General features: G+C 38.9%; 2 protein-coding genes across 11 annotated transcripts in view; one reads left to right on the forward strand and one right to left on the reverse strand.

Moving 5' to 3' along the window:
• PPP2R3B (protein phosphatase 2 regulatory subunit B''beta) overlaps nucleotides 1-13,268 on the forward strand; it is a 54,218-nt gene extending 40,950 nt beyond the window's left edge. For all 3 annotated transcript variants that reach the window (XM_074814965.1, XM_074814964.1, XM_074814966.1), the window contains 6 exons: nucleotides 949-997; nucleotides 2,262-2,351; nucleotides 3,065-3,240; nucleotides 6,577-6,695; nucleotides 6,778-6,884; nucleotides 12,077-13,268. In XM_074814965.1, coding sequence (XP_074671066.1) covers nucleotides 949-997; nucleotides 2,262-2,351; nucleotides 3,065-3,240; nucleotides 6,577-6,695; nucleotides 6,778-6,884; nucleotides 12,077-12,221 — 686 coding nt within the window. In that variant the 3' untranslated portion in view covers nucleotides 12,222-13,268. The remainder of the gene's footprint in view (nucleotides 1-948; nucleotides 998-2,261; nucleotides 2,352-3,064; nucleotides 3,241-6,576; nucleotides 6,696-6,777; nucleotides 6,885-12,076) is intronic.
• A 1,425-nt stretch (nucleotides 13,269-14,693) lies between these two features.
• LOC141919421 (cohesin subunit SA-2-like) overlaps nucleotides 14,694-20,444 on the reverse strand; it is a 64,128-nt gene continuing 58,377 nt past the window's right edge. For 6 of the 8 annotated variants that reach the window (XM_074814955.1, XM_074814957.1, XM_074814956.1 and 3 more), the window contains 4 exons: nucleotides 19,573-19,763; nucleotides 18,387-18,561; nucleotides 17,253-17,393; nucleotides 14,694-15,728 (listed from right to left, as the gene is read on the reverse strand). In XM_074814955.1, coding sequence (XP_074671056.1) covers nucleotides 17,270-17,393; nucleotides 18,387-18,561; nucleotides 19,573-19,763 — 490 coding nt within the window. In that variant the 3' untranslated portion in view covers nucleotides 14,694-15,728; nucleotides 17,253-17,269. Of the gene's footprint in view, nucleotides 15,729-17,252; nucleotides 17,394-18,386; nucleotides 18,562-19,572; nucleotides 19,764-20,444 lie in introns of those variants that run through there. The other 2 variants (XM_074814958.1, XR_012621978.1) reach the window with 2 other exon arrangements.

Consider the following 20,444-nt stretch of genomic DNA (forward strand, 5'->3'; position numbering starts at 1 on the left):
TCAAAATGAGATAATCTGGTTTCATAAGTTCCTTCCTTTCATACTGTCACTGGCCTAAAATTAGACTGGATCAAACACTTAATGTAGTAAGAAAAATATTGAAGTATGTAGCTCTTGTTGAGAAGGTTGAACTCCAGTGTTTCAAAAGTAGATAAGCAGCAGCACATATGTCTGAAACAAATTGACTATCCTGCAGTTCTGGGGATAAATATTAAGCAGGGACTAGTGTCCTTATTAGAATAATATGGTGATAGCATCACCGTGAGTACATAAAACAGATGAACTGTTTGAATGGTTAATCACCTGCTTGAATTATCAGTATTTCTACAGTGATGAAAAAATAATTCAGAGCTAGAATAATGAGAAGAAACTCTTCTGTGAGAATAGTATCATGTACTGCTTTCAGTACCATCCACCAATTCTTCAGGATAAATTGAATATCCCTTACAGAGGTAGTGCTCAGTTAAGACATGTCCCTAAAATCCCTGAAATGGTTTCAAAATTAGAAGCATGGATCAGGACCATGTCAGAAATAGACTCATGTCAGAATCAGTTAGGTATGCTCATTATGTATTAATGTGCCAATTCTGTTTTGGCTCATTGCCAAAACCGAGGTCATATAAATTGTAATGGCACTTGAAAGCATGATTTACTTGTCAAAGAACTGGTAAATGCTATTTTACTAATCAGGCAATTTCATTACTTTTATTATTCTACTATTTCTGCATCAGGTCTGAATTCAAAACTGGCTGATTCTGGCTTTGCTTTGGAGACTTTGTGTTAAGTGAGCTTCTCCAAGAGAACTCAAAGGGTTTAATGAGCACTACACTTGATCTTTCTCACAGATGTGTGTATATATAAGAGGATTCCAATAAACTCTTCAACTAGACACATCAAAGCAAAAATAACATATATAATTGACACTATTTTAAACCTTTTATTTCACAGCAATATCAAATAGGATGATAGAGAGAATCTTCTCAGGAGCGGTAACAAGGTACTTATTTTATATGCCAAACTAAATCCAATTTAGTATTTATATATTTGCTTGTTAAAATAAGTGTGACACTCTGAGAAAAAATGCCTTCCCCTTGAAACGGAACAGTGAATTTCAAGATTTAGTATTATAGTTTAAACTCTAGTAGTACTGGAGTGCTCTTGGAACCTTTGGCTCAGTCCAAGTTCTTTACTTTCATTTCTTTACCCGAACGAACACTCACCATAGGATATTGTATGGTTTAGCAGGGATGGGAATGAGGAAGGGAAGAAATCTTGGCACTGTTGCTTTTCCATCCTTCCAAACTGTGAAATTTTCAAAGAGAATTGGGCTTTTCAGTACTACTGGTAAAATCAATGCTTATTGCATCAACAAATTTACAAAAATGCCTCTAGTTGAGTTAATTCACATTTTTGCATTCTTCATTGTTCCCACTTATTCTCACATAGTTATGGCTTTTACCTCATTTTTGGAACATTTTGCTAGCATAATTTCTGTAACCAGAAAGCAACTGATAAACAGAAATGACATAAAAGCTGAAATTAGTGAAATGACACTTGGGAGGCATATGTCTAGAGCTTACTCCTTTTTTGGGCAAGACAAAGCATACATCATATTTTTCTAGACATCTTGAGGATAAAACAGCAAAAAAAGAGATTTTTTTAGGAATGAAATGTAATGTGTCTAGGAACTGCCTACCTGACTTTTTACTAGAAAGGTTGACCATATGTCTTCAGAAAGTATTTGGATGCTGTGTTCTGTGGTGTAAGAGTAGAAACAGACAACTATGTTCTTGCCACATGAATGTTTTTATTTCATTTTTATCTTCATACTTCCATTCCAACACTTTTAGCTAGTGGAGTTCTGTACAGCTTTAAGTTCTCATCACTTTTACCTGAATAGACATTCTAAAAAGCATGTGTCCTTGTATATATTTTTAAAAATTAGAGATACCTGTTCTGTTAACAATTAAGCAGTGGTATTGCTGCCCAGGAAGGAAAGCTTTAAGTACTTCTGGACAGAGTGCTGCCTTCTTCCAGCTGCTACTTTCCTCTTTAAATACCCATTGCAGTAGAAACTGAACAGAGCAGACAAGCTCCTTATCCTGAATGATCAAAGTAGTCTGTAACAAGTGACCTTAGGAACACTGTACCTTTTAGGAGATAAACAGTTAATAGCACCAAGGAGAATAATTCTTAATTTTGGTTAGTAAGAGCTAGGTGTTTTAAAATATTTTTTTCTTTTCCCCTCATTGGCCTTCAAGAGGTAGGAAAGCACAAAAAGATGGAAAAATTAGCTATGCTGATTTTGTCTGGTTTTTGATATCTGAAGAGGACAAGAAGACACCAACTAGGTAAGAATTAATTGATGTTTTAACAGAAATAAAGACTGACTTTATTGGTTTTCCGGTCTTTAAATAGGGACCACTGATCCTCAGCTGGAACTGTAATGGAAGAAGCTAAATGATAAAAACATGAGTGTAAAACTGGCCCAGTTTGTGGCATCATTCTTATTTATCAGTGTCTCCTGTTGCTGCTGCTGTGAAAGTCTATTTTAATGACTTCTAAGAGGCTGATTAAATGGTATGGTTCCATATGCTGTGTGTGGCCTACTTGGGGTCATAGATAAAGGAAATTGCAGTTGTTTAATGATGCCAGTGACTTTGGGAAACTACACAGCTGCCATTAGCTGTAGGACATTGACAAGAAATGTGTTGTGTGATGTGTCATTGACTTGTTCAATACAAGAAAAGAACAGGTTTTGATGCACAATTCAATTTTTCATTGTCTCCCTTGTTTTTATGTAAAGCCACATGTTTTAGTCATCTCCTCCCTCACCCACCTACAAGTGTGTTTGCAATTGCAGTAATGCTTGGCATGGCAAATACCAGAAACTCTTACCACAGTAGGTGTTGTTTAATGACTTCCTATGGCATTACGGAGTGTAGTCTTAAGTCTAGTTTTGCATCTGTAAGTAGCATAGCCTTTAAAACAGGCAATATACATTCTTAAAATTCTGTAATAAGCTTGAGTAAACAGTTCTTTGCTCCTAATTACTGAATTTCAGCATTGAATACTGGTTTCGCTGCATGGATCTTGATGGGGATGGTGCTTTGTCTATGTACGAATTGGAGTATTTTTATGAAGAACAGTGCCAAAAATTAGATAACATGGCCATAGAACCTTTGCCATTTGAAGACTGTTTGTGCCAGATGCTGGATCTTGTGAAGCCACAATATGAAGGTAGTAAAATCCTTTTCCATATCTAACTTCTGTTTCTCTGGATTAGGAGTTAGTGCACCCTTAAGAGCACTCAGTCTGTCATACAAAGTATATGCCTTTAGGTTGTCTTTTCTCTAAAATATGTTAGAGCTTATTAATTGAATGGTCTTCCAACGGCAGGCAGGCATTCATTTTCATACTAAAATATAATGTGCTGCTTTAAAATTCCTTGTAGGCTTTTATTTTGGGCTTGTAGCCATGTTTAGTCTTAAATGAAATCTTGTCACTATCTGGTTGAGGTGATGCTCTCAAGAAAAGCTCTTGACTGTTCTGTTCACTTGCCTCTTACCTGTTCCAGTACTCATTTCATTGAGATGTCTTCAGAGGGAACAGTTTCTAAACAGTGTTTGTTTCTGTAGATCAGTAATGACTTATTTTAGCTTAGAAGCCTAAGCTGCCCTTAGGAAATTCATGTCAAGGGGCTTAAAAATAACTGAATATTAAACTGTTCTTAGTTTTTGGCTATTTTCTACATTCATTTGAACCTTCATAGACCTGCATTCTACCCTCCCGCATTTGACATATATCATCTTTAGCTGATGAAACTTTCAGTTTACATTTTAAACCTGAAAAAAATACTTGACCTTCTGTACTGCTCAATACTGAAAATATTTTTGCATGCCTTGGTAAACATATCACTGTGGTTTTGAAGAGTGATATCTTGCATGTTCATGGCCTCTACTCTGTGCTCTTTCTGATATTTGTCTCACAAGTTGATAAAACTGTTGTAGCCATGATGGATTAGTCTTTGGGGATTCATTGAACTCAAGACAACTGAGGTCAACCTGTATCTAAACTTAATGTCTGCACAACTGACCACAGTTAGCACTAATAACCTTTATTATGACTGTACTTTTTAATGTGAATTTCAGTGTGTAAAAGGACTCAGCATGCAGTTTGGTTGCTATTATTGTACAGAGTCTGCATTGAAATAAACTTAGAACTTGCCTGTTTGCTCTTGAAGTGTTTGATAGGAGTAGCAACCTCTTTTGCATATAATGTTTGCTGATTTTTATGATAGAAGAAAATTGTTGACCGTCTTATTTAATGCTTTTGTTTAGCAAATGTAATATGTGCTGGTGTTTCACATTTAGACACTTCTAGATGAAGCACTGAGTTTTTCCTACTTGAATTTCAAGTGTGTAAGATGATGGTTCTGTTTACGGTCTATACAACTATGGTTAGAGAATCAATTAAAGAGTGCTGCTTATTGCCCACCTTCTTTCTAGTATTAAGAATATTTAAATTACAAGAAATTTAATTTTTAAAAGGCAGTTGTCTTTTATTGAGACATGTTTTTTTGCATGCCAAGGGAATTGTAATAGCTCAAAACCAGAACATAAAGCTTCATATTTTATTTAAACCAAGTTAAAATGGATTTGCTAGGTGAAAACACATTTCTAAAGGCAGATAAAAATTGTAAATTAAAAAGGAGTATTAAATATGTTTCGTCTGAAAGCTCAATCCTAGACATCAGTAGAATGAAGTCTTAGACCAACATTGTATAATGCATTGGGGGGTGGGGAGCATTTACAATGAGGTAAAACAAGCTCTGAGGAACACATTTATGTTGTATGGTTGCCTACAATAGCCTCCCGAACTTAGGGGTTCCCTTCCAGTCTTGTACCTTATGCTTCTGAAAGGCAGACATTTTCAATAATGTTTCTGTTCTGCTTTTCAAATAAAACAAGATTGATGTATCTGTTCTATATCATGAAGATGATAAAAGCAGGCTGTGAAACACAACCAAGATGAGAGTTATTTAGGGCAACAAAAATGAAAGCCAGTTGTGAAGGGTTGATGTTTTTTATAAACACTGAGTGACGTTTAAAAGGTGGATTAAAAAAAAAATCTTCTGTTTTCCCAATACAAAAACTAGCAGCATGAAATGACATTTCACTTGGTAGATTTGAAACAAAAGAAGATGCTTTCATACAGTTATGGCTAAACTGTGATACAGTTTGCTACAGGATGTTCTGTGTGCCAAAAAGCAAATTCTTTAATTTGTGGAGATCTGAATTATCTTAATTTCATTCTTTTTGTTGCTCTTCAAGAGCAATGGTAGGCATCTACATGAGTGTTAGGTGTCTGAGATCCCATTGCAATAAATGGAAACTGGAGAGCAAATCAATGAACCAAATATAGGTGTCTAACTTAAATTGGAAGCTTATATAACTAGACTTCAAATCAGTTGCTTGGTTGTGGAGAGTTGCTGCCACTTGAGATGGCCCAGTACATCAGACATCTGTGTGGGTCTGACAGATATGACACAGGTGCCATGAGGGATTTGTGTCGTTCTGGAGCATCAGCTATAAGCCAGGCAGAATATGTTAAGGCACTTCAGATGGCAACAGACACAAGTGTGGCAACCATTTCCAAATGGGATTCTTATTTTGCTTCCCTCTGATGTCCTTGAGTTATACTTTGTTAGAGGCTGGGACAATATGCTGAGGAAATACTGTTCTAAGTCTGGCTTTTATTGAACTCTTCCATAACATCTGCAGTTAGCCCCTCTTTGATTGACAACAGAAGGCCAGCCATATTTAAGGTGAATCAGTAAAGCAGAATTTTAAGGATAGTCATCTGTCTTTCCTTGTATATCCTGGTATTTTTCAGTCTTTCTGCAGAAGCTTGATATTCAACTTTGAAATAAGGTAACGTTTCTGAGCAACCTGACAAATACTTCTAGCACTTAATAGATCCATTGATTTGAGTCCTTAAATTGTTGCTTTATAAAAAACAAACAAAACAAAAACACCTCTGAGCATTTAGCTTTCCTCTCAAGCAGTAAATATTGATCAGGCTGGACAAGTGTGACAAACTAGTCTCTATGAAAAATTCATTTGTATGAAGCACAGTCACACTGTCATCTGTCATGTTTGTCTTTTCAAGTCAGGGAAGAGCAAGGGCTGCTGCCAGAGGAGATTCCTACCTGCTACCCAAGCACTTCTTGGGAAGGAATGGCTAGCTCACTGGAGACTTCTATTTTTTGAGGAAGCTTAGACAATTAGCTTAAATGATTTTTTTAATAGCTAAGCAAAGCAGACTGCATCTCACTCCAGCATATTGAAGGACGGTGGAATGACAGCTGAAGCAAGTAACAAATCTGGAACATTTAAGTTTTGTCCACTTTGAAGGACGCTTCTCTAGGTGTGTATTTTGTCTGTTCAGTACTCTCCTATGGTGTGGAGCATCAGTGACAAATGTTTGTAAGTGTAATGATGGCTTAACTTTTGAATAGCATTCTTTTTTGGAGGAAGGATAATTTCAGCTCTAAATACCTTATCTTCTTTACAGGAAAAATTACTCTGCATGATTTAAAGCGATGTAAGTTGACAAATGTGTTTTTTGATACTTTTTTCAACATTGAAAAATACCTTGACCATGAACAGAAGGATCAATTTTCTATGTTGCGGGTGAGTATGAAGCCTTAAGTCTTTTTACCAATGTGCTTAACAATTAATATGTTTTTGTATAACTTGCAATGTGATTGTTTAGGATGGTGAAGGTGAAAGCCAAGAGGTCTCTGACTGGGAGAAGTATGCTGCTGAAGAGTACGACATCTTGGTAGCAGAAGAGGCAGCAAGTGACCAGTGGAATGACGGGTAAGAACATAGCAGGAGGGTTGATACAAATCCTCTACAAATGTAGACCCTCACCACCACTATCATCCTTCATGTTATTTTTGTGGAATGTTGCTGTTTGTTGTGTTGAGCCATGCGCTCAGTGAGGGAGGAAGATCCTTGCTTGTATCTTGAATTAAATATTCCTTGACAGTTTGTTCACATTGGTTTTGTTAAAGAAGAGGTCCTACTTCAAATTTTAGGGGGAAACAAGATTTGAAAAAGCTTCAGCTCTAAACAAAATACAAAAACTTTGTTACTGTGAGTTAGGCAATATTAAACCTTCAATGTTTATATCTTGTTTAATCTCTTAAGGTTATAGGCTAAGTTTGGGGGAGGTATAGAATAGGTATGTACATTTTTGACACTTGTTTGAAACACTGTAATGCTGAGTATAATGGCTTAAATTTAATGGATTAGAGGAAAGTACAGCTTCTACGGTCTTGCTGGCTGTAAAATGTTATAAATAACTCAGCTGACAAAACTAGTGGGATTCTCATAAGCTAGTGAAGGATTCAGATTTTTGACCCTCTGTTTTAAAATGCCCTTCTAAAATTAAAATGTTTAAACCATCAGGAGTCAAAATTTTAAAGAGTTACTGGTGGACTTGGTCTGATCCTATCAGGAGCAACCTAGCCCCCACAGTGTGTGCCATCATCTCAGCCTCTCAGAGGGGGCCCCTTAATATAACGCAGTAAATCAGTGCATCAGCAGGTCAACCTGAGAGCCCAGGCTTGATACAGAAATGAATAGCCTTGAGGTACTGTTAAAGCTGAACATCTTAAATCTTAACTAGAACCACTTTCTCTAATGTTTTACACTGTCATTGTTTTAGCTTTGTTTTCTCTCTTTTTTTTTTTTTTTTTCTGCTGGTCTGTCTGTTTACTTCTATCACAGTAGTTGTGTGTTTTCACCTTCCTGTTTTAAAATTATGCTACTGTTGTGACTTCCTAGAATCTGAGTGATTAAGCCCATTTTGCTCATATTCAGGTACAAAGCTGCAAAATTCATGTGGTTTTTGACTAAATCTGTCTCATGCTGATCTGAGTTTATCGACAGTTAAATGCAGATTTCCTGGATTCCATTAAGATCCTATTATTCTGTTTTACAGCTCTTAAAGTTTTTTAAGTTTTTAAGAACAAGTAGTTCTTTTGTCAGTTAAGGTATGCTCAGGGTTCAGAAGAATACTACAGGGTGTGTAAAAGCTAATCCTAAGCTAAATTGCCAGGGAAGCATTTCCACTGTTCATCTTGCATTCTGTCTTGAGACTGTATGCAGTATAACTGCCAACTGAAACTCATTGGAGGCAAAATATTCTTTTGACTTTAGTAGTAAGGGACCTGCATGTCAAGAAGTCAGGTTATTCTGCACCTCTGATTAAAAGTTTGAAATTGCTGGGCTGTTGTAGACAAGTGTAATTTTGTAAAGGTCTAAGATAATGTTTAGGCACAATTTCACTCACAAGTGCAGACGGGATATAAAGAGCCTCAAGGTGCTTTTATTCTGATTCAGTCACAAGCTTGTTGACTGCAGCTGCTTCTCTGGGCTAAGCACACTTCTGTGATTATTGTTTAGACTATTTTATTTTTATGTATTTCCCACTCCCATAACACTACCTGCCCCCAAGTTGTCTGCTCTTGGTGAAGATAAAAGCTGCGAAATTCACAGCCAGTATGCTTGGGGTCAGATCACTTCTGTTCTTTTCCACAAAAAAATGTATACCAAGTGTACCAGAAACCATCATTCTGTGGCTTTACAGAGAAAGTGGTCAAAATAGAAACTAAAATACAAATGTTTCTCAGGTTGAACTTTTGTATTATATTTTAAAATTTAGCATAAGTTTTCACTCTTCAGTAAACTTCTAACAGGTCTTGGACACTTAAGTGTTTCAGGTACCTCCATGGAATTTGTTCTCTCTATGGTCTAAGCGCAGGCTTTTATGTCCATGCAGTTACAGTAAGACAGAGAATATTGGGGAACTTACGGTATGTAAAGCAGAATCCTAATAACCCTGCAAGTTGAAAAAATGCACCTTCACTATGTAAATACACCCCTTAATGAAAACCAGTGAGTTGTAAGATGAACGTAGTGGCGTATGCTGGTTATGGAGGAGAGAAGATGTTTGATGCTGAAACATCCAGTTTCTCATTTCTTTTGAGCCTCATGTTTGTAAACTCAAGTGACTCTCTGGTTGTAGGTTGCCTCTGCTTCTGGCATTAGCAGACTGTCACAGATCTTGTTAAAAAAACAAACAAAAAAACTCCACCAAAACCTGACAATTAAAGAAAAATATTGTATCCTGTGGAAGCACAGCCCAAAAAATCATGCATTTTAATTACTTTCTGTATCCCTGGTTAGGTTTGATGTGTAGGCCATAGCTTAACTGTTGGCCCTCCACACAGATGGGTTTTTATCCCAGTGTTCCCTGAAGTTTTGCAGCTTTGTTTCCCTGGAGTATAGATTGTAATGTTCATTGTCTCCCTTAACTGCTGCTTCATAATTTGTTGAAGTGTTTCAGGTATACACACAACCATATGTAAGATGTATTTGGACTGACTAAATAGAAACAAGTAGTATGCTTCATCTTACTGATTTCTGCCTACCCTTATATCAGAAGCTAGTGAAGACTGTTGCATTTAAACTGCTGAATTGAGATTCTTTTTTTTTTTTTAATAAAGAGCAAGGTTAGGATACCTTCCAAATTGTATATCAAATAAGCAACAGAATCTAAGCTGTAAGCAAATAGATGAAAATCTAGAGAGAAGAAAATTATCCTGACCTGGCTCAGGGAGGCATTGTTAAATCTGACTTAAAGTTTGAATGCTTTCTAAAAGTGAAGGTCAGCAAAAAGTGTCTTCAAAACTTAATACCAGAGTAGGACTGTCTTAATCTTTTCTCTACAGTTGTACTGTAAAATGAAGCTTATTTTCTATTGCTGAAGTTGAGAGAAACACAAGACTACTAAAAGTTTCTTTGCTGCTGTTTGGAGAGTTTAATGAACAAAAACATACAAAAATTTATTACCCGCATTTTAAGTTACTGCAATGTACAAAAACTTCCTTAAAATCACTTACTGTACTTGAAGGGTTGTGATGCCTGCCCAAACTGAAGTGACTGTTTGACAATCCAGTATGAATTTTTATTTGATTACCTCTATGGTAAATATTTTCCTGACATCCCTATTAAAACAGTTGATCTGAAACTTGGGAGCAGTATACAGAAATCTAGAAATAGGCTGTTTTCTTTAGTTACATGAGCTTTAGAAATGTGAGGAGAAAAAAGGACTTCAGAGGTGTTGTAGCTGTATGGTTATATTTTTTATAAAAACTTATGTGCTGGGAAGTAGCAATAGACTTTCTAATACTGTGAGAAGTAACTCAAGTAAATTCAGTGCCCAGCTGTGTAAAATCAGGACAGCATTTCTAAATTTCCTTAACTTAAATATCTTGGAAAGGAGTAAAAGTGATATTCCATGAGGTCACCAAAGCTTTGAAAGAGAGTGGGATTTTAATTTGGTCCAATAATGCTTGAATAACAATCTTGTGAGTATAGGATGGATGGAACCTACAAATAGTATCTGAGCTATCCTCATGCTGCCATTTTTAATGACTGGAAAAGCTACCGTCACCTCTCTGTATCACTATGCAATAAACAAATTCAAAAGGTGCCTCAGGATGCTTCTGTTTAAGAAAGAAGAAAAAAAAAAATCCTACTCAAAAAGATGGAATTAATGGTGTAGAAGGCTATAAATTACAGGTGGTGAGCCAAAACTATGGTTTTGGTAGAATATGGTATGGTAGAATAACATATGCATCTTTCTTCCAAATCCTTGTTTTCAAGTGTGTAACTCAGTAAAGTAACTCTTAGGACAACTTATTTTCTGTTCAAACTGGTGGTGAACTTGTGGGAGAAACCCAAGGTATTCTGTTTGCTGCCTAAGCACTCATTGATGCTCACATAATTGAGGCTTTAATACCTGTGGGAAGGATGAAATAAAAAAAAAAGGGGAAGAAAAGCAGGAACTATTTTTACTCACTGCTTAATCTTTACCTGATGTTATCAAAGCATCTTTGTTAGTTTTATTTTGCTGAAAATGGTGGTGAAGCTGGTTTAATGTTTAATAGTGTATCTATGAAGCGTTTCAACAGAATTGCATTCACAATTGAAAAAGTTGTTCTTCCTCCCACCTCTGCTATTAATGCTTCTCTGTTTTAGTGCTCCAAGTGGATCCTTAGTATTTAACTCTTCTTTGCCCCATGTCTTTCTCTGAAAGAATACTTCTAATCACCACAAAATGCCATTATAAAGTCACATTTGAAGAATGGATATTGCAGTATCTAAAGCTTGTTCTTTGCCTAGTCTTGTTGAGGGGATGGAAATCATGTGCTGAGGTGAGATTCAGTAGGACTTGAAGATGTGCATGAACCTAAGTCAGCGTAGCCCAGGAAACGGTCGGTTCTTTAATCTGATGTCATAAATCTCCAGAGAGATTTACATTTAATTTTTTTAAACAGCTATCAATTATAGATGATCCTAACTAAACAGTGCAGAAGCTGATCCATTTTAAATATCAGCCTTCACTGACTTGAGTTAGTTAAACATTACATTTCATTATCCATCTGTTCATTTCATCAGTAGCAGGTGGTTATCAGTAATTTCTGGTTAAACAATTGGCTTTTACTTTCTAGCACCTGCTTTAAATACATGGTTGCTATTGCTTCCTTGTGCTCATGCATGTTTTAATAAGACTCGCAATTCAGTATTCTTTCTCTTTTGTTGTATCTACTGCAGGTGTAGTTTGTTCTTCCTAATTGAGTCTACTTTCAGCTTTCTTGACAAGAACTTGAGGGGTTTCTGTCAAGTGCTTAAGTCTTGCATTTGACCATTTCTAACTTAGGAGTAGTCCACTACAGCAGTATGTGCTTTGAATCCTTTCAGTAAAGCTGCGTATCTCACCAGTAAGTTCTGCACGTGATGGGAGACTAAGCTAGCTTAAATTTTAAGTAATTGTTACAGAAACCTACTGCTGCTGCTGCTTACATGTTTCTCCACTGTAAATATAGAATACTGGAAGTTATGTTCTTCCTGCAAGTGCCTTGTTAGTGTTGTAACTTTTAGGTACCACCTGACATAGGTAGACTCTTTCATTATTTTTTTTTTTTGCCCACTCCTAGGTATGAAGCAGAACTGAATCCTGTAGACCATCAGAAGGCCAATGTCCTGAAGTATCAAATGGAAAAAAGACCGTTTTTTGAAATGCCTTCCCATCTGGCTGATGTAGACTTGGATGACTATGACTATGAAGAGGACTTTGAGTAGTGGTTACTTATGGTCAACACTTGCAGAAGAGAAGGGACAGTCTGCAGCAGGTCTGCTATACATCTATATGTTTCAGTGGGTTTTGTTTCCAGGAAGTCAGCTTAGTTTTGTGCTAAAAATATTTAATCACTACACTACCTTTCAAATAAAAGAAGTGCATTTGTATGGAATGATGAAACTTTTGTATTTATTCAATAGCCTATAGTTTGTAAAATAGATTAAAATATTTATTTACAGATGTTGCATAATTCCTTTTTGGAAGAATAACAATATTTGACTTTAGAGAAAAGTAATCTACTGTTTTTAAGAGAACTGTGTAATTCCCTCAAAGTTGATGTGTGGTGGACTGACCATCTCCGTCCCATATGCAGACAGATATTCCTGTCCTGTATGGGAGGTGAGGAGACAATGTACACCTGGCCGGCACTGCTTACGTGCTCAGGCAGCCCTCAGGCTTTCCTGCCTTGGCAAGGAAGAGCCAGGACTGAGTGCGTGGTTCAGCACTCCTTTACAAGCAGTTTCATTTGACAAGCTGAGCATATTAGTGCACAAGGAAAGCGAACGCCTGAGACAAGTTGCTTCTCTTCTCTGTGTAGTCCTTGTTTGCCCCAACTTTAATTCTGCTTGCCCTTTTAAACTTCAGTCTTTTCATTGGTGTTCATTATAAAAAATTATTTAATAATGAAGTCTGTTTTAGTGTTACTTGATCCAAAATGAGTGTGTTCGTTCATGTAGAAGGAACCAATTTTTTAAAAATTCTTTGTATAAATGTTACTTGATCAGTGATGTGCACTAATTTGTTGTGGGCATTCAGTGCTTTTGTCTGTCCCCCCCCTTCAGTTGTTTGCTATTGACACATTCCAAGGGTATTCATCAGTGTCACAGCAGCTTGAAATTGTTGCCTCACTCTTACTGTTAAACAGATTTTGTTTGGAAAAAAAAAAATGTACAAAAAGATGTAAGTTATTTTTTGGTTGCAGTGTAGATCTGTTAAAATGTTTAAAAATCATGTTTGTATTTTCAAATAAAGATTTTTCATACATGTAATTAACAGTTGTAATTATTATGTACTGCCTACAATTAACTTATTAAAGAAGGATTTAAGATGGGTTACACATGTATGCAGTCTGGTTAGGTAATTACACCAAGCTGCATACTCAAAGCAACTGAGCTCTAGCAGGTTAGGTTCCTCTAAAGGAAATTTTTTTTTCATCCAAAAGACAGTGTTGCTGAGCAGCTGGAAGTGGTACAGAGAAATCTGTTCTGCTTAACCCATCACACCGACTCCTGTAGAGACTTAGCAACCTGTATATCTTAAGTAATGAAACTCATCGCTAATTTCTGTTAGTGAACCTTACCAAGGAAAACTTGTGTCATGTTGATACCCTTCAAAGAATTCTTAAATAAAATCAGGGTTGATTATTCCAGTTTTGAGTTTCCATTAAAGTCAAATTTCCCTAGTGTTGGTCAGGTACCTTTCACTGCTGGCTTGTGGGTTTTCAAACAGTAGGGAGACACAGAGTGTTGATGTGAAGCTGTTCCCTAAGGTGCTGTGGGAAAGGATGACCAGCTGCCTTGCTAGGAGATGATCCTGAACTTCTACTGCCGCTCAAGAGGTGGTGGCCTGCTGCTTTTCCCTACCTGGAACCCTTCAGCTGGAAGCCCCTCTTCTTAATAAGGGGCACTTATAAGGGGGCACTGTACAGCCAAGGGTTTTCTCATCACACGGTGGCATTTCTCTGTTGTACAGAGCTATGGCACAGGGTAGAGCTCTTCTGTGGAGCCTGTAGCTGCTGTTGTCACTTTGTGCTGAATGGAGAGCCAGTTAAATCCTGCTCTCTAGTACACTCATGATAACCAAGTCCCTTCTTTTCCTAAAGGATTTGCTCAGATCTAGTAGAACAAATGATGGTGTTATTGTGGAAGTGCCTTTTCTTGGAATACACGAACTATAAAGATGACTGTACCTTCTCCAGGATAATTCCCATCCCTAGTCCATCCTTACAAGAACTCAAGCAGCTGCATGTTTGATGTGGTCCCAGGTATAAGGAACTGTTTTCCTAGTCCAGCTGTATTCTGCCTACCTGGTAAATGTTTAGTCCTAAATCCACAAATCTAGATGGAGGAGGGAAACATCCCTATCAATCACAAGCTGGGGGAGGGGGGCGTTACTGACTGAGTCACAAAGGGACCCCAGAACAAATTGATCTGGGTGAGAATCAGCATTACCTTGTGGAGCACTACCTCTCCCCTTGCCACTTAACTACATGAAATGAAACATAATGGTTTTACTACTGCCACTTTGGGACACCCGATACCTGTGAGACATGCACGGCTTTCACTTCCACGTTCCTGGGTGCTCTCTTCTCAGCCTATTTAAAAACAGGGCAAAGGAGAAGGCCAGTGGCACTGCTGCTGTTCTTTCTCCAGGCTTACTGTGGGAATATCACTTGCACTTTTGGTACTAATGGATAGCAATAGTTCTGTAGTTTATTTTACACAGTTACAATCCAAAATATATATATATAAAAAATAAAGCTGATTGATAGGATTAATGCAATGTACAATTCCATGGAGCAGTGACAAAGGGTCAGCAAAAGCAGCCAGCACCCCCCAGCCTACTGTCTCTGAGACACACTTGAGTGAAGATCATTTGCAAATTCTTAATGGAAAAACTACTTTTGATGGGCCGTATTTACAGTCTATTTACATTGTGTTTTCAGACTTTATATTTTCCAAGTCAATACCACATGATCATTGTGTACAAAGGATTTCTTCCAGAGAAAAATACTCAGTCAACTGGTCCACTGTTTGTTTCTTTGTTACTTAGAAGACTCGATGCAAGTCTCCTGGGAACATGTTCTGATCCCCACAGACTACTAACCACATCTCTGCAAGCACTGGAATTCAGAAATACTTGCTGACATTTTGATCCAGGTTTTCCATTTTACAGGCAGGAAACGGCACTACCAAGTCACTTGCCATCACCCGGCAGGTCACGGTGTTCACAGCTGGGCCAGGCTCCTTTCTCCCCAGGGTCAGGTACAAGGAAACAAGTAGATCTCCATCTCGGTTATCTCCAACAGTAAAGAATGCATCCAGCAGAACACTGCCCCCGCGCTGATTTGAGCAAGCTTGTCTCATCTAGTTTACAGAGTCTTTGACTCAGTATTTGTCAATACCCTGATTCCAGTCCTTAGGTTGGGAATTTTTCCAAGACAGCATCAAGGACTGGGATGCAGTTGAGTAATGATGTGTGTAACGCCCACAACCTCAGAAGCGCAACACCCAAAGCAGTAACGCCCACGAGTAGCAATGTGGAGGAATCAATCGCAGTGCTAGTAACTGCTTCTGGGTGGATGCCCACAGGCAGAGATTTGACGTGATACATATCTCCTGCTGCCTTGGTTGATGCCATCACAACCCCATTTTTCAGTTAAACAATTTCCAGAAAAAAAGGGTAGTGTGTTCTTCACTTCCATTTATTCTCTCACCGTCTTAACTGTCCTATACCAGAAGGAAAAAAAGGATTAAGTCAGCCTCGTACTATGAAGAAAACATCATGTAAGAGCACATAAAGAATGAGAATAAGAGTGTAGCATCTAACCATCTAGCAGCTTCACCACAGCAGGCTCTTGGAAAGCTTATTAGCTTTCTTATTTAGCTTCCACAAAAGGAAAGAAACATTTCTATACCACAAGGAGCCCAGAAAAGGCACTACAGGGAAAGGCCACATGCTAGTTAAGTAGTGCATTTTCTGTATGGCTTCGATCTTGGTCCATAGATTTCAAATCTTTTATTATCTGTCTTTAATAGGAGCTACTCTAAGCACATGGTCCAAACAGTCTACATTTTAACAGGCATATGACTGGAAGAAAAGGTAGAAGTCTCTTTTTCCTTCCAGTCTTCTTTAAAAAAATCAAAAACACCCCCACCACTCAAATATGAAAAGAAACCAGTTGCTCACCTTTACAGGAAAAACTTATTTAAAAAGTCAAAAATCATACAAGGTCTTTGATTGTGGCTCTTAGATCCAAGATAACCACAGCCACTGGAAATCATGGGGTTGCCTGAATCATTCCAAAAAACCTGTCTGCCAAACACTGGGTCTACTTTCTATTAGGAGTTCAGAGAGCAGGGGGAAATACCAGAGAAAACCCTGAAGGAAGCACTCAGCCCCTGGCAATGGCTGACACAGCAAACCCTTAGAGGGAGGGGTTGTGCTCAGCTGCAGCACAGGAAACTTTTTTTTTTTTTAAAGCCCTTTCAGTATAGTCACTGCTGCAAGACCCCTGGTGTACAACACCCTGTCTGAGTCCTTGCACTCCACTGGCCCAAAGGGCTTAAAGTCCATCCCTGCTCTAAGTATCCATTCCAGGGCTGCACTGGGACCCAGGCAGACAGCTGCAGTTTTGCCAAACCTTCATCTGATCCCAAAGGCAATCAGTGCCCACAAGACAACCCCCAGGCTACGCTGGCTGCCACTCCCAAGCCCACAAGGTTCGAATGCTTCCTTTCAAATCCCCAGCTGGTCTGGGGACAATTTAATCTCCCCAGCGGCCTTGACTGGAAAAGGGCAAGAAACAAGGGACACTCCAGCGAGAGCCCTGGGCTGACCAGTGATCAGACACAGTCCGAGTCTTTCGATCTAAAGAGCACAATGCAGACCCCATTTCTGAAGCAGACATTCCCTGCAGGCCATGTGGCACTGCCATCTCTGCAATGTGTCAGTAACATGAAGCAACTGCAGCAAATGGCTCTTAATCAAGAAGCTTCACAGTATGGGAAAAAAAGGAAACCATATCCTCCTCTTAATGCATCCTAGCTGGTGTTCAGTGTACCTAAGGATGTCTAGATACTACAATAAGAATTTCCTTAAAAATGCAGATCAAGCAGAAGAAAGAGCCTACAACTGCAGCTGGAAAGGCAAGAAGGGAAAATCTCTCTTCTCAGCCTGAAAGGGGTCACAAAAGAGCAGCCCCTTTGCTGCTAGATGGGTACTCATGAGATTCTGAACTCACATTCACCCACCTCAACTACAGCTGACCTCAGAGCTGGAAAACCCGAGCCAGAAATACCTGGTCTGCACCAACCACATCCACATCGACATCTTCAGCTGTGTCTTCCGCTTGAGCCTCCTCTGAGATACCTTCTGTCTTAATCTCATCTTCGCTGGGGGGAAAAAAAAAAGCTAGGTCTTGAGAAACTGTAACAGAGGTTGCACAAGTGTCCTTAAGGCAGAGTAGTTCACATATTAAGATCTGCTGCCGAGATATCCATGTAAAGTAGCCCAAGGTTTCTGGCCCAGTATTTCCCAGATACGAAAGAGGTTATGCTCTGAGGAATTTCCAATAAAGCAGTTCAGAAACAAAACATTCATTTAAGCAGAAGCTATCTTCATGTTTAATGAATTTTTGTTCTATTTTAGTTGTATTCACCACATGCATTTAACAAGTGTCCCAAAACCTGGAAAAGCATGCATCTTTCTGGGATTTGTGTTTCATCTTTTAACCTACCAATACAGGAAATGGCACCTAACACCTCAGTAAAGGAACTGTATTAAAGGAAAATTTCCCAACTGAACACTTTGAGTGCTTTACAGAGCTCAAAAGTAGACTCCAGACTCCCTGTTCTGCAACATCTCCTTACATCCAAGTTCTGTGGGGTTTCACTCAGGCATGTGCACGTGCTGCACACAGACATGCACCTCTCTAAAAGAAAGTCACCAGTTACACAGTAGTTAATAGAGATCTGCAGACACAAGAATCCTCTTTCATTTCCAGAAATGCAGAAAACACTCATCGTCTGGCTGCTGCAAACAGCCAGGGAGTAACCAACACCACAGCCCTCTACTCAGGACCAGAGATGAGAGAAGTGGGACAGGAAACCTTCCTCCTTCCTTGCCTTTTTCTCTGCACACTCAGTATGAGTCCAAGAAGGCACGGAAGCCCTGTGACAGTGGGAGACAATCAGGCTACAGCAGCAAATGTAGATATTGGACTGAGGAAACGAAAAAAGAACCTGTCCTTGAGACACAGGCCTAAGACAGACAGGAGGGGCACACATCCATGGAAGTATCACAAAAAACAAAAGCAGAGGTGGATAGAGACACCCCAACTGTCAATACCAGCACAACTGAAGGAGCTTGTAAGACATAAAACTCACCAGCATCTTCTTCGTAGCCTCTCTGGACAAAGGAATGACAAATGTTCCTGCAAGTGCATCTCTTGAGATTTCAGCCTCTTTCTGCTTTTCCCTGATGCAGAGGCAAGCTGGGAAGCACACTGCAGGTCTGGAGCTCTGCTTGCTGCTTCAGTCTGGCTGGTTTCAAGCAAAGACCCTGTAACAGTGAACAGACTCGTTCTTCAGCCTCACCGTTAGAGGTCTTGAGATGGATATTTCCAACATGTTCCCCACAGCAGTGAAGCAATGGGACCAAGTTCAGAGAGAGATTTGGAGCAAAACATTCATTTACAGAAAGAGCCAGCTAAAAACCACATAAAAGAAAATCCATTTAATTTGTCCACTGGTCATTTTTGCAATCTAGATTTATGATCTTGGCCCCATTCCATAAGTGCTATCAGTACTGCTGAGTCTATATAACCTTCAGGAAAGGAGGGCCCTTGGGACGCAAAGGAACAAGCTTTCCAAGGACAGGTCAACTGAAAAGAAAATGTCTGAGAAAGGATGAGAAAGAAACTAAAGGACGCTCTGGAAAAGCTCCCTTTCTTCCACATACAAGTGCACATGCCCATAGCACTTAGCATTTTTACTGGCAATTGTTTTCATAATGGCTTTACCACATTTAACTAAATCTCACCATATCCGTGCAGTGAATACCTCATTATGGATTGGAAGTCCATGAGAGCTGCTAAAGCCTGGATGCAGCCCACCTAACTATAAGTTAGGAGTATAACCTTACAGGCTGCCTAGAAATTCAACAGAGAGAAAGACCCCAGAAGATGATGTGGCCCAGATCATCTGGGCTGAAGATCTGAATCAACTTCTGGAGTTACCTCTCCTGTCTCAATTATCTACAGGGCCTAAAGCATCAACGCCCTTAACTTAACAATTGAAAGCAATGAACCAAGTCTCAAGGGCACAGACAAATGCACAGAGCAGAATTCAAGATTATCTGAATTTGGCTCACTCAAAGTCTCCAGACCGACCTTACTGCTATTGAGTGATGAAGAGACCTTTAACAACAACAAAGCTGAAGGCAAAAACCACAGTTCAGGCTGGGAAGTCCACAACATCCAACACACTGTGGTACTGCTAATGCAAAGCAGGAAGTGCGTTTTAGCTGGGACAAAGTAAATACAGCTGATCCAGAACAGGGAAGTTTTCATACCATTAGACAATTTCCTTTTAAAAGAAGATGTCTTAGATGTGCCCACAGGGGACCACTCTCTTGAACTGCTGAGGACAGAGCTCTCCTCATCTTCATTTGCCAATAAAGACTTTCTGTACCAAATCAACGGCTGCCATTCATCTCCTCTGCAAGGCAGTGGTTCTGCTATGTACCTCTGTAAGTAAGCATACCTGGAGAAAACCAAAAGCAAGCATAAAAAAATTCAGTATATCTGTCCCCTCAATATCTCTATATCTATTACTAGAAAGGCATTTTCCCTTTATTCTCCAAAGACGCAGACAGAAGTGTCAAAGAAAAAGAAAGGGCATCCATTTTCTCAGAAATATCTGACATCTCTGAAATACCTGAATATTTAAAATGCAAATGCCTTCAAAGTTAAAAGAGTGCTTGAATTTTAGCATTAGAAACAAGACTAGATCCACAGGAATTAAAGAATGACATCAGTCTCTAGAAAGAATTTCCTGTGCAGGAAAAGTCACTGCCAATTGCTGCTGCCAGGAGTAGTCTGAACAGAGCAGAACTCTGCAAGGATGCACCCCTTCTTAAGCCTTATGGACTGCAACACAAAGGAGATCTGAGATGAGAGATGCTCCTTGTGATTCAATAGGTCAGGAAATGGGGTATTTATGCCATGAATGCCTGTTTTGGCAGAATTAAAATCAAGAACAACCAATAAAACCACTTTTCTATAGTATCATCTCAAACTCAACCCAATTCTCTCAGGTTCCAAATAAAATTTCAAGTGTCTGCAAGATGCAGTTAACAGTTCTGCAGTTATGACAACACACAGGAAGGACGTGGGTAACATTGGTTCAAATCCCTGTTCTGCCTGACTCAATGTGAAGACTTGA

This window comes from Strix aluco, chromosome 2 (assembly GCF_031877795.1).
Source record: "Strix aluco isolate bStrAlu1 chromosome 2, bStrAlu1.hap1, whole genome shotgun sequence".
In the NCBI taxonomy this organism is placed as follows: domain Eukaryota; kingdom Metazoa; phylum Chordata; class Aves; order Strigiformes; family Strigidae; genus Strix; species Strix aluco.